General features: G+C 49.9%; 1 protein-coding gene and 1 long non-coding RNA gene across 2 annotated transcripts; one reads left to right on the top strand and one right to left on the bottom strand.

Annotated features, from left to right (window-relative positions):
- Positions 1–2,421: 2,421 nt before the first annotated feature.
- On the bottom strand, positions 2,422–5,101 carry LOC310852889 (olfactory receptor class A-like protein 1). Its single transcript, XM_083757030.1, has 2 exons — positions 4,444–5,101; positions 2,422–2,958 (listed from the first exon to the last, which is right to left on the bottom strand). Exons 1-2 carry the CDS (start codon positions 4,876–4,878, stop codon positions 2,428–2,430), a joined length of 966 nt encoding a protein of 321 aa, XP_083613156.1. The 5' UTR covers positions 4,879–5,101; the 3' UTR covers positions 2,422–2,427.
- Positions 5,102–13,845: 8,744 nt separating this feature from the next.
- On the top strand, positions 13,846–14,953 carry LOC310852913. Its single transcript, XR_014568428.1, has 2 exons — positions 13,846–14,205; positions 14,686–14,953. It is a non-coding gene; the product is annotated as an uncharacterized lncRNA (long non-coding RNA).
- Positions 14,954–16,766: the final 1,813 nt, after the last annotated feature.

Consider the following 16,766-nt stretch of genomic DNA (forward strand, 5'->3'; position numbering starts at 1 on the left):
TATTACTTAGACCCCACCCATCTGGCCGGCTCCCAACAGAATATTAAAAGCACAACAAAAATCAAACATTAAAAACTTCCCTAAACAGGATTGCCTTCTGATGTCTTCTAAAAGTCAGATAGTTGTTTATTTCCTTGGCATCTGATGGGAGGGCGTTCCACAGGGTGGGTGCCACTACCGAGAAGGCCCTCTGCCTGGTTCCCTGTAACTTCGCTTCTCACAGTGAGGGAACCCACAGAAGGCCCTTGGAACTGGAGGGCTGAACGATGGGGGTGGAGAAGCGCCTTCTGGTATACGGGGTGTATTATTTACACCTATGTACAACCTGAGCATATGATGGAGGTGCTCACAAAACATTTATCAGGGAGAGGCATGATTGCCTGGGCAGCAATCTCTGAAGAAACACTGTCTCCATTCGGTCTCTGTTTTGGACATACCTTGCTAAATCTCTGACTGGAGATGGGGGTGTGGGGGTGTACGAACACATCTTTTCCCCAACGCACCTACGTGCGAAGGAGGGCATAAGGACATTAAGGTGTAACGGAGCACAAGTATTCCTGTTATACCCAATGGCTTATTTCAAACTGTTGGGAATGCTACAAGCCAGCCTGTTGCAAAGAAATGAATGCCTAAGAATAGCCAAAGGCACACCCAACGAAGCAGTCAGAGATTTAGCTGAATCCGAACACTGGAACTTTTTTTAAATAGGAAGGTATGTCCAAAAGGCCAAAACCGAGACTGAATGGAGACAGTGTTTCTTCAGAGATTGCTGCCCAGGCAATTGAGCCCCTCCCTGATAAACAGGGACATTGGGAACATACAACAATAAATGGTTTGAGGGAGGTTACCAATATTTCAGCAGGTAAAAAAGGTAAAGGTAAAGGTACCCCTGCCCGTACGGGCCAGTCTTGCCAGACTCTGGGGTTGTGCGCCCATCTCACTCAAGAGGCCAGGGGCCAGCGCTGTCCGGAGACACTTCCGGGTCACGTGGCCAGCGTGACAAAGCTGCATCTGGCGAGCCAGAGCTGCACACGGAAACGCCGTTTACCTTCCCGCTGGTAAGCGGTCCCTATTTATCTACTTGCACCCGGAGGTGCTTTCGAACTGCTAGGTTGGCAGGCGCTGGGACCGAGCAGCGGGAGCGCACTCCGCTGCGGGGATTCGAACCGCCGACCTTTCGATCGGCAAGCCCTAGGTGCTGAGGCTTTTACCCACAGCGCCACCCGCGTCCCTATTTCACCAGGTAGAGCAGAATAAATCTAAAATTGCTCTCCTTCAAAGGACCCTTGGGTGCTGTCCATGGTGGTCAACACAGAGTTGGAACTCTGTCCTGGGAAAACAACACCAACCAATTGCTCTGGGTTTTCCATTTCCCTCCTCCAATCCTCGCCTTCCTTTGTGGCCATTCCTCCTCGCACACAGGGCCGCAAAACTGCCAGTTCCAGTCCCCCTCCCACACCACACGCTCCTTCCCTGCCAATATTCCTTCCCCGCCTCTCACCTTTCCCCCCTTCGGAACGGGTGTGGCCAGAGTTTCCGACTCTCAACTGTTTTAACAGTGGCACCGATGGAACGACCACACTCCACCTCTGTTTGGCTAGTGAAATGAAGAGAGCAGACTATGGTGAGAAAGGATTGTGTGCTCGGTTCTGTTGTTGAAAACAAATGCCTGAACTCACACATGCCCTGCTCTTTCATTCTGTACCTGCATAGCTGTCAACTTTTCCCTTTTCTTGCGAGGAATCCTATTCAGAATAAGGGAATTTCCCTTTAAAAAGGGGGAAAGTTGGCAGCTATGTGTACCTGGCTCGGGTTGGTAGATCTCGGGTATGAAGTAAAAGGATAAAGTGAATTCCAGGAGCCTGACATCGGCCCGCCCCAGGTTTAGTCTATGTTTTCTGCATGCTCCCGTCTTCCCTGGGCTAATTGCCATTGCTTGACTTCTGTCTCCCCAGTATTCTGGTCCTGTCTGCCTTGCATCTCCCCTTCCCCTCTTCTCATGTCCATTTACATGGCTAGCTAGAATGATCAAAGGTGGTGAGGTGGTGGCCGCCGCGCTTCCTTGAAATCTGAGATGTAAACTCAAGGTGGAAGGCGAGATATCAAAAGAATAATAACCATAATTGTAACCTGCCTAGAAGAACTGGAGACAGCGGCATAAAAGCCAGAATCCAGTGCAACAATTATGAGTTCTCCATGCCCATCTGACTGCCATCCTCCTTGTGAAGTCTTCTGACATCCTTTGCCACCAACGAGGATACTGAACACATCAACTGGTCAGGATCCAGAAGATTCTGAAGGAACATTGGCTCCCAAACTGTGATCTGTTTTCTCTCAGGTTGTGGCTTTCTTCCCCATGGAGGAACAGCCTTTTGTGAGTTTGGGCAAGGCGGCTAGACTTGGCCACCATCTGTGGGGCACATCCTCCTAGGACAGGTTCTCAACCATGGTTTGCCTGGTGCACCTCAGACACCAGCAGGCTTCCACCAGGTACTCCCGGACCTTCCTGTAGCCAAAGACCACAACGTATGAGCTGGCCGAGTAATAAACGGAAGACAGGATGCCATAGAGGGCGCTGAGGACGCTATTTTCGAAGCTGCTCTTGATGTACCCCGAGGCGATGGCGATCCAGACCATGTCGTTGGAGATCCAGCAGACCACGTATATGGACAGCAAGGAGAGCAAGACCTTCGTGGCCTGGGCAGTGTGCTTGTTCCAGCTGCCGCTGGTGACCGAAGAAGCCGCTTTCACTTTTCGGCTGTGCTTGCAGAGAAGGTCGATGATGAAGACATTGAGGACGATGACCAGCATGACGAAAACGAGGTCCAAACTAACCGAGGCGTATGTGGTGAACTTCATGGCAAAGCTCCCTGTGGACCTTAAGCAGGTTGACGTCGCCAGGTAGGCGATGGTCTTGTTCCTTCTGCCCACCGTCTTCTCATACTGCAAGTAAGGTATCTGTAAGAACAGTGTTTCCCAACCGGTGTTCCGCGGCACACTAGTGTGCCGCGAGAAGTTGCCGGGTGTGCCGTGGGAGGGAGGCGGGCGAGTCGGGCTGCTTTAGCCCCGTGCCTGCTCTCCCAGCTGGAGAGGTGACGCGCGCCTATGGAGGCTCCTGCCATAGGCGCGCGTCACCTCTCCAGCGGGGAGAGGGTCGCGGGGGGCTGCTTTAGCACGCACGGGGCTAAAGCAGCCCCCCGCGACCCTCTCCCCGCTGGAGAGGTGACACGTGCTTATGGCAGGAGCCTCCATAGGCGCGCGTCACCTCTCCAGATGGGAGAGCACGCACGGGGCTAAAGCAGCCCCCCGCGACCCTCTCCCCGCTGGAGAGGTGACGCGCGCCTATGGCAGGAGCCTCCATAGGCGCGCGTCACCTCTCCAGCTGGGAGAGCACGCACGGGGCTAAAGCGCGACCGTCTCCCGGCTGGAGACGCGGGGCTGGGGCGGGGGAAGCCCGAGCTTCCCCCTCCCCCAGAACGGGACCCAGAGCTCTGGGAGCTTGCGGGGCTGGGAGAGGAGGAAGCCCTCCGCCAGCCTCCAAACCATGTCGGGAGACAGCGGGTGGGCGCGCTACGCCTCTCCCGCTGTCTCCCGAGTTTGCGGGGCTGGCGACGGGGAGGAGCAGGCTTCTCCCCCCGCCAGCCTTCTAGCCAAGTCGGGGGACAGCGGGAAGGGCGCGCTACGCCTCTCCCGCTGTCGCCCGAGTTTGCGGGGCTGGCGACGGGGAAAAGCAGGCTTCTCCCCCCCCCCCCCCCGCCAGCCTTCTAACCAAGTCGGGGGACAGCGGGATGGCGGCGTTCCTTCGGAGGACGCCCTGTGCTCCGCGCTGGTGTTGGCCAGCCTTGCGCACCCGGGGGATCTCCCCCCAGGAGCGCAAGGCTTGCGGGCGGCGCAGAGCACGGGGCGCCCTTCGGAGGACGCCCCGTGCTCCGCGCTCGTGTTGGCAAGCCTTGCGCACCCGTGGGGGCGCGTGGGGCGCCCTGAAACAGAGGGTTCCCCATGCTGCGGACTGTAGCCTGCCGCCCGATGCGCGGGGCGCCCTGAAGCAGAGCGCCCCTCGCGCCAGGCAGACATGGGCCAGCCCCACAAGCTCGGGGGACAGCGGGGAGGCGCAGCACCGCCATCCCACTGTTCCCCGACCTGGTTTTGGGGGGGGAAATAAAGGAAAAAAATTTTTCCTTTATTTCCCCCCCCCCCAAAAAAAAGTAGGTGCGTCCTATGGGACGGAGCGTCCTAAAAATACGGTACTTACTATTTCATAATAAAGTAATTATAAAATACCGGTACTTTCTTTGTGTTTATTTGATGCCTATTAAAGAGAGTTACTTTATATATAGTCAATATAGGCACAGAGTTAATTTTTTAAACATTTTCTAATGGTGGTGTGCCTCGAGATTTTTTTCATGAAACAAGTGTGCCTTTGCCCAAAAAAGGTTGGGAAACACTGTGTAAGAAGATGCTGACTATCCAACACCCAGCCAGGGTGCTGTTGACGTACTTGCCCTGGTGCCGGTAAATGAACTTGGACCACCGGTAGCTGGGCCGACGGATCTTGATGAGATGCAGGAAGCTCAGGTTCTCCACCGACCAGATGCTGATCAGTCTCAGGGTGTGGTACGTGTAGAGCAGGATCCTGCAGCCCAGTTCTCCAAACACCTTGGTGCTGCTGAAGATAAGGAGCCCCGGAATGGCCTTGTAGCAGCAGAGGAGGAAGTTCACCAGGGACATGTTGACAATGATGCGGTCCAGAGGCTGCAGCGATTTGTGTCGGATGGCGTTGCTGATGAAGGCAAAAAGGACAATGAGGTTTCCGACCATGCCGACGAAGGACGACAGGTACATAAGGATGGATGTCGCGAACATGAGATCGTGCACCATGGTGAGACAGGGCCTCGCGCGCACATTACCGGGTTCCCGGCGCCTCGCTTCTTTGCTTGGCTTCCTTTCGGTAGCTCTCCGGTCTGACACAGGACACCAGCTTCTTTGCAACCGGTGTCCGGAAGGCGATTTCCCCCCTGCTTATGAGATCCGGGTGTTCTTTTATATTGGCACATTTTCTCCTGGCGCACTCCCACCGGGGACATGATTACTCTGCTATTTGCATAAGGCTTGTTATCTTATTTTCCTGAAAAGGGTCAGGTGTAAAGCAGATTAGCCAGGGGCTGATAAGAAATGTGCCAAGGCAGGGAGGAAACCGAGGGAGGGAGCAGGATGCAGGAGGGAACACGAGGCCATATACGTGGCCAAAACAACTTTCAGATGTGCTCGGAGGGGGGTAGCCAAAGGGATGCCCATCAGGCGATGTCGGACTTCAGTTGGCACCAGCCCCAAACAGTGTGGCCAATGGTTAGGGGTGGTGGGAAGTGTGGCCCACCACATCTGCAGAACACCATGTTGACTGGCCCTGTGTTATGTACTCAATGCACCACTCGCTCTAATTTATGCCGCTTTGAATTCACCCTCCATTCTGCAAGTACAAAGAAGGAGATTTGCAGCATTCAAGATCTAGCTAGCGAGCTGTATATACACAGAAATGTAGAATTGTTGAATTGGGAGAGGAGGAGTTGGCAATGGCAGAGGCAGCAGCAGACAGATCTGCCAAAGGGGGTCCAGATCTGCCCCCTAGTGCAGCTGCCTCATCCTGCTTCCTGAGTGGGCTGGCCCTCCCTCCCTAACATCACTGATGCCCCGCCTAGGTAGGGGGCAGATTTCTAATTCCGCCCCGCCCCACAGGCTGCTACTACCTAGGTCTAATCCTGTCCGCTCCGCTTTCTCGTAAACACACCTTTTGAAAGGTACAGCGGGTGGAAAGAGATTTGGGGGTGGAGAAACGGTGGGTGGGGGGAGGCTTAAGCACAAACCTACCTTGCTGTTTCTCCCTTCTTAGTTACACTGCCCAATTGGAGAGATGCTATGGGCTGGTGCTGCCCCGTCCGTTTCCTTGCAAAAACACATTTTAAAAGCATTGTCAAAAAGTGGTCAGTGGGAGGAGGGTTAAGTACACAGCTCCCTTCTCATTTGCATCATCCAAAGCTGTTTTCCTTTCTTTCTTTCTTTTTAAAAAAGACATGGCTAGGTCTTTAAAGAACACTTCCATGCATAATCTGTAGTTTGCACCTGTGGCCCTGATCTGGTGGTAAAAGGGAGGTTGGATTTTGCTCACAGATGCTATGAGAACACACAGCTGGCTACTGAATTGCGGCAAAGAGACATGCAGAGGATCTCTTGGAAACAGCGAAGTGCCTTTGTTGTTGGTTGCTGGGAAATCTGCTGAGGACAGAAATCTTTATCCAGTGATTGAAAACCGGTTGTCGTTCAACCATTGTTGCAACCAGGAAAGGACCCGCCAGTCATTTGTCATTGTTCTTGCCCCGATTTTGTTCTTTCCAAAGTTTACTTTCTCCACGACCCATGTTGGATGGGATTTTGGGGGGAGAGAAAGGGGTAGCCTAAATCTGGTTCCAGACCCTCCAAGTTTCCCTATTTTCCAGGGATGTCCCTAGTTTTAGAGAAGCTGTCCTAGTTTCTGATTGGATCCCAGAATGTCCCACTTTTCCTTAGGACGTCCCTATTTTCATGGGAGAAATGTTGGAGGGTATGGAGTTATCTGACCCCTGAGCCATCTGAAGGCAATCCTGTATAGGGAAGGTTTTTTCAAAAAAATGTTTAATATTTTGTTATGTTTTTATATGTGTTGGAAGCTGCCCAGAGTGGCTTGGACAACCCGGTAAGATGTGTGGGGTATAAATAGTAAAATTATCATTATGGAATGGGACGTCCCTATTTTCATTGGAGAAATATTGGAAGGCATGTGATTCCCATACAGTTGAAGGCCTTGAGAAGAGAAGACTCCCTGGAAAAGACCCTGATGTTGGGAAAGATGGAGGGCACAAGGAGAAGGGGACGACAGAGGAAGAGATGGTGGGACAGTGTTCTCGAAGCTACCAGCATGAGTTTGACCAAACTGTGGGAGGCAGTGGAAGACAGGAGTGCCTGGCGTGCTCTGGTCCATGGGGTCACGAAGAGTCGGACACGACTAAACGACTAAACAACAACAACAAGCACACCCAGCTGCATGGCTCCGAAAAGGTGGTTTATAAGGTTAAAACGTTGATACACTTGCAAAGTGGATGGGAGTTGGATAACATCTGAAGGATGCTGGACTGGAGAAAGGTGGATCTTGTGCACAAAACCAGTGCAGGTTGCTGTTGTGTAATGATGGTGTCTCTAACGTGGCACCTCTGGGCACCATGCTTCTTTCAACCCCCTTCGGTGATCTCCAAGGCTGCCAGAACCTTGTATTTTAATCTTTTCATGGGGGGGGGGGGATCAGTGGGGTAGGGTTTGGCTGAAGACAGGAGTGCCTGGCATGCTCTGGTCCAAGGAGTCACGAAGAGTCGGACATGATCTAATGACTAAACAACAACAAAGGGTTTGGTTGGCTGGGGGGGGGTCACACTTTTGTGGGGGTTGCTCTCTGTTTTCTTTCTCTGCGTTTCCTTTGGCTTTGGTGTGTGTGAATATTTCACCTGCTTTTTGGGGCCAGTTAATAATAATAATAATAATAATAATAATAATAATAATAATAATAATAGTTTATTTATACCCCGCCCAGCCCATCTGGATGGGCTTCCCCAGCCACTCTGGGCAGCTTCCAACGAAATATTAAAATACAGTAATGCATCAAGAATTAAAAGCTTCCCTAAACAGGGCTGCCTTCAGGTGTCTTCTAAAAGTCTGGTAGTTGTTGTTCTCTTTGACATCTGATGGGAGGGCGTTCCACAGGGCGGGTGCCACTACCGAGAAGACCCTCTGACTGGTTCCCTGTAACTTGGCTTTTTGGCAGCGAGGGAACCGCCAGAAGGCCCTCAGAGCTGGACCTCAGTGTCCGAGCAGAATGATGGGGGTGGAGACGCTCCTTCAGATATACTGGGTCGAGGCCGCTTAGGGCTTTAAAGGTCAGCACCAACATTTTGAATTGTGCTTGGAAACGTACTGGGAGCCAGTGTAGGTCTTTCAGGACCAGTGTTATATGGTCTCGGCAGCCGCTCCCAGTCACCAGCATAGCTGCCGCATTCTGGATTAATTGTAGTTTCCGGGTCACCTTTAAAGGTAGCCCCACATAGAGCGCATTGCAGTAGTCCAAGCAGGAGATAACCAGAGCATGCACCACTCTGGCGAGACAGTCTGCGGGCAGGGAGGGTCTCATCCTGCGTACCAGGTGGAGCTGGTAGACAGCTGTCCTGGACACAGAACTGACCTGCACCTCCATGGACAGCTGTGAGTCCAAAATGACTGCCAGGCTGCGCACCTGGTCCTTCAGGGGCACAGTTACCCCATTGAGGACCAGGGAATCCTCCACACCCACCCACCTCCCGTCCCCCAAAAACAGTACTTCTGCCTTGTCAGGATTCAACCTCAATCTGGGTATCGCCAGTTTTTCTTCTGTGAAATCGGTCTCTTGTGGGCAACCTCAGCAGTTTCTTAGCTTTCCAAATATTGCCTCCAGACACTGGGGATTCCTGGTCTAAATGTGTCTGTCTCAAAATTCTGCTTCTCCCATAAGTGGTATGTTAATGTCAGAATGCACTCTGCTGTGTTAGGATAATGACACTGGACCCTGTAAGAATAAGACACAGAAACTTATGGTCCCTGTGTGTGGTTTGGGAGCTGCAGGGCCAGGGAAAAAACAATGCTGTCCAGGGTTGTAAAGACTGTGGAGAGAATAATTGGGTGCACTCTTCCCACCTTGGATCAAATCTATGCTTTCAGGTGCCATAAGAAAGCGGCAGAGATAGCGCAGGATAGTGCGCAGCCCGGAAATGATCTCTTTCAGCTTCTGCCTTCTGGAAGAAGGTATAGGGTTATAAAGGCCAGGACTAGCCGCCTGAGAAACAGTTTCTATGCAAATGCAATTCTGGTTCTAAATGCAGCATAAGGAGTCTCTATAGTATATTGTATTTTAAAATGGTGTTTCAGAGTTTTTAGGGGTTTTTGAATGTTTTATGTAGTTTTATGTAGTTTTGTAGTAGTTTTATGTAGTTTTTCAATTTCATTGTTCTGCATGGGACAATGACAATAAAGATATCGTATATCGTATTGTATATCGTAAAAACAGAGTTGGAAGGGGCACCCAGGATCATCTAGTCCACCCCCGCCATGCAGGAATCTCAACTGAAGCATTCCTGACCTCTGCTTAAAAACCTCCAGTCAAGGAGAATCCACTGCATCTCGTGGATCCTCTGTTCCACTGCTTTTACCATCAGAAAGTTATTCCTGATGTTCAGTCGGAATCTCCTTTCTTGTAACTCGAGGCCATGAGTTCGAGTCCTGCCCTCCAGATAAGGTATAAAGTCGCTACTCTGCTAGACTTGCTGCAATCACTTAAATGTCCCTTGAAAACATGCTTAATTCCATGCGGAAGGAGAATCTCACATACATAAGTTAGCATGGTTTTGATAACTGGACATCTGTTATGGGAACTGCTGTTGCTCATTTTGTGGTCATGTCAAGGGCTGCGTTTCTACTGCTCCACCCTAACTAGGCTCATTTACTTGCCACCCACTCAGAGCAACCAGATCTACCTTGATGACATTATTGGGGTTTCTGAAAAAGCTGTGCTCCCAGTATCTCCACGCCCTTGCAGACCTTCTCTGAACACTCCCAATTGTGTCAAAGATCTGCTTGCAACGTGTGAAGTTAATTACTTTGTGTTGAGCTGCATCGGGGAAATGTGATTTTAATTAAGCAAGTGTGCGTCACGAAAACATATGGGAGAAGCCAGAAAAACACTAACACATTAGCAAAAGGGGGTGAATCGTTGCCAGGAGAGCAGCAGCGCTGGCAACCTGCAGAAAGTTGCATACTTTCTCTCTCTCTCTGATTGCTTGCTTTAAAAGATCTGGGATATAGCTGTCTTGGTTCATTGGTGAGCTGGGCCACAGGAACTGTCTCGTGCGCACCTAGAGTCAGGATCAAAAAAGCTGTGGAACAAGCTGGACGTTAGGAATGAAGGACAAGCCAGGACCAAAGGGCAAGCCGGAACTGAAGGACAAGCCAGAAGTCAGGACTGAAGGACAAGCCACGACCAAAGGGCAAGCCAGAAGTCAGGACTGAAGGACAAGCCAGGACCAAAGAGCAAGCCGGAACTGAAGGACAAGCCAGAAGTCAGGACTGAAGGACAAGCCAGGACCAAAGGGCAAGCCAGAAGTCAGGACTGAAGGACAAGCCGGAAATGAAGGACAAGCCAGAAGTCAGGACTGAAGGACAAGCCAGGACCAATGGACAAGCCAGAAGTCAGGACTGAAGGACAAGCCAGGACCAATGGACAAGCCAGAAATCAGGACTGAAGGACAAGCCAGGACCAAAGGGCAAGCCGGAACTGAAGGACAAGCCAGAAGTCAGGACTGAAGGACAAGCCAGGACCAAAGGACAAGCCAGAAGTCAGGACTGAAGGACAAGCCAGGACCAATGGACAAGCCAGAAATCAGGACTGAAGGACAAGCCAGGACCAAAGGGCAAGCCGGAACTGAAGGACAAGCCAGAAGTCAGGACTGAAGGACAAGCCAGGACCAAAGGACAAGCCAGAAGTCAGGACTGAAGGACAAGCCAGGACTGAAGAACACAAAAGGATACAAGAACACATGGGAGTTCAGGAAGACCAATTTTGCTCAAGCAAGGTTCAAAAAGAACAAGAAGCCCTTTTATACTGCTTCCTGTCCAGAAGAATCCCACAAACAGTGAGTGGAGGCAACGTACGTTGATGAAGAGGCTGCCACCTGCAGTTCAACAGCTCAGCCACATGAGGGAGCTGCACACAGACCCAGCCATTCCTGTAAGCTTAATTCTTTCGGTAAAAAACCCACTCCTTTGAATTGACTAAGAGGGCACCCTCTGATGAAGCAGACAGCATTATTAACTCTGATGCACCGAATCACGCTGTGTTTAAATCATAAAATGCTGCACTTTAAATGCACGGATATTTATCACTTTTAATGCAAGAGCATATAAAAAGTGCAGGTGGCCAGTTGCATTTCCACAGATGCATTCACCCACCTTTCTCATGGAAAAGAATAGCTCTTCTAAGAGGGTATCCCTGCTACACCATCAGGCTAAAACAAGGGCAGGCCCTGGGTAGGACTGCCCCCATGTGGACAACCATCACAACTGCAGCTTGGTGGTGGTACTTTTGGTTTTTTCCCTGGGCATTCTTCTTCTTAGAATCATAGAATCATAGAATCATAGAGTTGGAAGAGACCACAAGGGCCATCGAGTCCAACCCCCTGCCAAGCAGGAAACACCATCAGAGCACTCCTGACATATGGTTGTCAAGCCTCTGCTTAAAGACCTCCAAAGAAGGAGACTCCACCACACTCCTTGGCAGCAAATTCCACTGTCAAACAGCTCTTACTGTCAGGAAGTTCTTCCTAATGTTTAGATGGAATCTTCTTTCTTGTAGTTTGGAACCATTGCTCCGTGTCTGCTTGTCTGGAGCAGCAGAAAACAACCTTTCTCCCTCCTCTATGTGACATCCTTTTATATATTTGAACATGGCTATCATATCACCCCTTAACCTCCTCTTCTCCAGGCTAAACATGCCCAGCTCCCTTAGCCGTTCCTCATAAGGCATCGTTTCCAGGCCTTTGACCATTTTGGTTGCCCTCCTCTGGACACGTTCCAGTTTGTCAGTGTCCTTCTTGAACTGTGGTGCCCAGAACTGGACACAGTACTCCAGGTGAGGTCTGACCAGAGCAGAATACAGTGGCACTATTACTTCCCTTGATCTAGATGCTATACTCCTATTGATGCAGCCCAGAATTGCATTGGCTTTTTTAGCTGCCGCGTCACACTGTTGGCTCATGTCAAGTTTGTGGTCAACCAAGACTCCTAGATCCTTTTCACATGTACTGCTCTCAAGCCAGGTGTCACCCATCTTGTATTTGTGCCTCTCATTTTTTTTGCCCAAGTGCAATACTTTACATTTTTCCCTGTTAAAATTCATCTTGTTTGTTTTGGCCCAGTTCTCTAATCTGTCAAGGTCGTTTTGAAGTGTGATCCTGTCCTCTGGGGTGTTAGCCACCCCTCCCAGTTTGGTAGCCGAGTAAGATTGTCTTCCATAAACACGGTTTTAGCAATGAGTCCGTTAGTGACTGTGGAAGCCAATTCTGGATCCGCACGTCCTTCCACAGTGGGGACATTGGTTCCCGGGCGGGAGTTGATCATGGTGTGGATTTGACAAGCGCATCTTCCTCTTAGCACATTTCTCTCTTGTGTCCTGAGTTCGAGTGTCTTCAAAGCCCATGACACCTTGGTAAAGGCTGTTCTCCAACTGGAGCGCTCGCAGGCCAGTGTTTCCCAGTTGTCAGTGTTTATACTACATTTTGTTTAGATTTGCCTTGAGACAGTCTTTAAACCTCTTTTGTTGACCACCAGCATTACGCTTTCCATTCTTAAGTTCAGAATAGAGTAGTTGCTTTGGAAGACGATACTCAGGCATCCACACAACATGACCAGTCCAACCAAGTTGATGTTGAAGAATCATTGCTTCAACACTGATGAGTGATAGGCCAAGCTTTTCGTAAGCTTCTGCAAAGATATTCAGGATGGTTTGGAGGTCATCCTCTGAGCATGCACAGACTACATTGTCATCAGCATACTGAAGCTCTATGACGGAAGTTACGGTAACCTTACTCTTTGCTTTCAGCCTGCTCAGATTGAAGAGCGTTCCATCTGTTTGATATATGATTTCTACTCCGGTGGGAGTTTCCCTTCCACAAAGTGTAGGATCATGGCAATGAAAATAATGAATAGAGTTGGGGCAATAACACAACCCTGTTTAACGCCTGTGAATGGTTCACAGTGGAGCCATTGTTGTCTGCGATTGTTGCTGTCATATTATCATGGAGGAGCCGAAAGTTGTTTACAAATTTATCTGGGCAGCCCATTTTCAGAAGGACAGTCCACAAGGCATTACGATTTTCAGTGTCGAAAGCCTTAGTTAGGTCAATAAATGCCATATACAGGGGTTGGTTTTGCTCTCTGCATTTTTCTTGAAGCTGTTGAGCGCTGAAAATCATGTCCACTGTCCCCCTAGAAGGCCGAAAACCATTTTGGGATTCAGGAAGGGTCACCTCGGATTTTGTTAAGAGACCGTTTGCTAAGATCCTTGCAAGAATTTTGCTGGCTGCAGCTAATAGAGAGATGTGCTCCCTGCATGTGTTGGCGCAGGATGTGGCTCTGTAGCTAGAGGTCAGAGGTTCATCAAAATCCAACCTGTTGGTGCGTGAACATCTACTCTTGGGTTCTCATTTCTTTCTGCAGCAGTGTTCTTTTAACAGAAAACATTTCTTGCATCTTTTACTTTTTTTATAGCAGCAGCAGCATTCCACCTCTCTCTTAGTGAAATTCCCATTACAGGAATAAACACCATTTAGAGACTTGGGCAGGCCACTCCCTCTCAGTCTAAGCTACCTTGCAAGGTTGTTGTTGTAAGGATAAATTTCTCAATCAAGAGTTATCTTATGTCCATTATGAGTCAAGCTTAGCTTTCTGGCTGAGCCATCTTGTCCAAGTAGCAAAAGGAATCGATTTTGATGATGCGATTTCAAAATTTGAAGAGAACACAAGTTAGGAAAAAAAGATTTTAAGTGCTTGTGCTCACAATGTTAAATAAATAAACCAGAAAATAACACTTGCAATTGTATCTTATTTTTCCTTCTTTTAATAATTTCAACGTGGGGAGGGCTGACTAGAAATTTTCCACACCGGGCACCACCTCACCTTGCTACACCACTGTTAAGAGTCTTCATTATTTACAAAACTTTACGCTGGCCATTAATAAAGAAAGAAGCAAATAAAGAAACACAATATTTTTCTCTTTTCAGCCATCTGGCCAGAGACCTAATGCCGATTCATTCACATACTCATTTTACACTGACCCAGACTTAGCTGATCGCATGCCCTGGTAAGGACACCTGTTGCTGGGGAAATTTTCTGTTGCCTAGCAACTTGTTCAAGGCCATTTACAAGTTTCTTCTAGAATATTCCAATCACCAAGTTTCTCATGCACCACAAAGTCAGTGCAACTCCTAGAACTGTCCATCCGGGAAGAGACAGATGAGCTTCAGCAGCCAGCATATCTGCTCCACAGAAGGATATTCTCCGATCTTAGATCTTAGCTTTTCCTGTTGGGCTACCGGACAATATGTGAGATGTCTGCATTCTGTCAAGGGCTGGGCAAATCAGTTTAACTTTTATAAAAATGGGCGCAAATATGGGGAAAGGAGCAAAAGAGAAACTGTTTTTCCTTTTACGGGTTTTGTTTCTGCTGCCATCTAGTGGCCAGTTCAAGGCTTTAGCAATTGTGGCAGGAGGGAGAGGGATGGACCAGAAAATGTTGCTGTTGTTAAAATGGACATTCAGAAAGGGCTGGAGGTGTTTCTTCTTATCCATGTGTAGGCAGATATACTTGGGGAATTTGATCTTTGCAGATCTTCACATGTACTGGCCTGGTCTGCACCTCAAAGACTAAGGTGAGAATTGGAAGGCCAGGTTCCGTACTTCTGTCTGAAATGCTGGGGTGCAGTTTTGTGTTAGCTTAAGTCTATCAAAATGCCTTTTAAATCATATGTTTTGAGAGAAAGCACATTATTTATTACTTATATTTCCCCCTGACCTTTCCCCTAGGGAGCTCAAGTTGTCTGATGTGGTTCGTCTCTAATTTTATCCTTACGACAAGTCACAAGAACCCTGTGAGGTGGGTTAGGCTGCAAGAAGGTGGAGAGCCCAAGGCTGATTTGAAGCCAGCTCTCCCAAGTCTTAATCTGCCACACTAATCACTCGCCCACAAAGTCTCTCCGCACCAGAGAGAGTTGGTTTCCATGTGGATTAAAACAAAAAGCAGATGAATGCAGAAACAAACAGAACGGAACAGACTTGCGAGCACACGCATGAAGTGAGAAAAACAGATCTATTCATCTCTACCTAAAAGTGATCTAATAGGTCTTTGAAATATAGAATTAATCATTTAACAAACACAATTTTAATAAGCTGATAACACAGGCTTTTGGCTGATAAACATTCAGTGTCCTTTTAAATATGTTGGTGGAAGGGGGCTGTTGCATTTGTTGTTGTTCTTGTTTTATAATGTATTTTGGGTTCTCATTTTGCATTTTTATGTTGTGAACTGTCCTGTGATCTTTGGATAAAGGGCAGTGTGCTGGGGGGTTACTGTGTGGCATGGTCCGAGTCCAGTCCGAGGTCAAGGGTGTGGTATGGAGGCTGTCCGTCAAGGCTGAAGCAGGGTCCAAGGCAAGGAGTCGGGTGGGGTCAGGAACTCTGGCAGGAGAGCAGGACAGGGTGCCGGCAGGAACAGGTTACCAACAATATTGCTCCTCCCAACCTGGGACTGGGCTGGCTGGCCCTGAGGCATAGGGCGGCCCTGGTCCACAGGTGACTCACCTCTCCTGGCCTGGAGGCGAGCACTCCTCCTGCGGGAACTTAGTTCCCTCCGCCTCTCTGCCCTGAGCCTCTGCAGCTCAGGAGAGGCTGGAGGGTTACTGGACCCAGAGGCAACCTCACCTTCCTCTGACGGGGCTGAGAGTGGAGCACCTGCAGGCAATGGGTCCCCCATCCCCTCAGGAGCCAGAGCAGACTCAGCTGGTGTCTGCACCTGAGGATCCAGCACAGGTGAGGACCCTTCAGGTTCAAGGCCCAGCCCCGGCTCAGCTGGTCCTGGAGGCGGGGACTCCTGTGCAGGCTGGGATTCCTCAGGTTCAGCCTCTGAATCCAATTCCCAGGCCACCACAGGCCTCTGTCTGTCTCAGGAGACAACAGAGGAAGGCGCCTTTGGAGGTGAAGTCAAACTTTTGGAGAGTTACAGCGCCTGCTGTGGCTGTAGAAACTGATGTGGGAGAGACATGTTTTGTTGCAGCTAGGTTGGATGACGGCGTCTGGTTGTGCTGCTGCAGATGCACAGAGGCATTTTTTCTCTCTGTGCTCCTCCCAGCAGTCATTCCTTCTGTGGCCACTGCTGTGGATCCACAACTTGACTGTCTGTCTCCAGGTGCTGCCCAGCTGCAGAATATTGGGGAGGGCTAGCCCCTTCACTCATTTTTTGGGGGGAGCCTTGGCCCCTACGGCCCCACATGGATGGCATGCCTGTTTGGGGAGGGGATGGGAAAGGGGGAAACTTTGTTGTGCTACTAGGACCCATAGGTCTAGCTTCCATCACCGTGCCAGGTCATAGCTGTCAACTTACAGATTTGAAAATAAGGGACCAGTAGCCTCGAAAATAAGGGATCAGCAGCCACAATAAGGGATTTTCCGGGCACAGGTATGTTCAACTTCTGAGCCCCTCCGAGCCAAAGGCAGGAAGCCCAGCCAGAAGCCAAACAAAGCCTCAAGCGGTGGTTCCCACAGCACAGCAACCCGGCAAAGGGGATGCAGCAAGGAAAACCACCATCACCTCTCCGCTGGGAAGCGCTGAGCAAAGGCGAGTCCCCAGGCAACGCGGCCGATTTGATCGGCACAAGGCATGCAAGCTCCACCCCCCAGTTGTTTTTAGACTCCTTATTGGGTGAGCCACGCAGCCAAGCAACACAGTTGGAGCCTCCCTCCTCCCTGACCGGCAGGGAGGGAGGGAGAGGAGCTGCTTCCTTTGAAACCCGGGAAATTTAAGGGACATCACAGCGCTGGGATAAGGGACTTTCCCGCCAAATAAGGGACAGTTGACAGGTATGTGCTGGGCTAGTTGAATCAGGGCCACG

This window comes from Podarcis gaigeae (genome assembly GCF_964106915.1).
Source record: "Podarcis gaigeae genome assembly, chromosome: 9".
Lineage (NCBI taxonomy): Eukaryota > Metazoa > Chordata > Lepidosauria > Squamata > Lacertidae > Podarcis > Podarcis gaigeae.

Excerpts from the sequence above, each read along its gene's own strand:
- LOC310852889 (XM_083757030.1), bottom strand. The coding sequence starts at position 4,878 with ATGGTGCACGATCTCATGTTCGCGACATCCATCCTTATGTACCTGTCG. Across the intron at positions 2,959-4,443 it reads TCAGCATCTTCTTACACAGT|ATACCTTACTTGCAGTATGA; the intron begins GTTTCCCAACCT and ends CTGTTCTTACAG.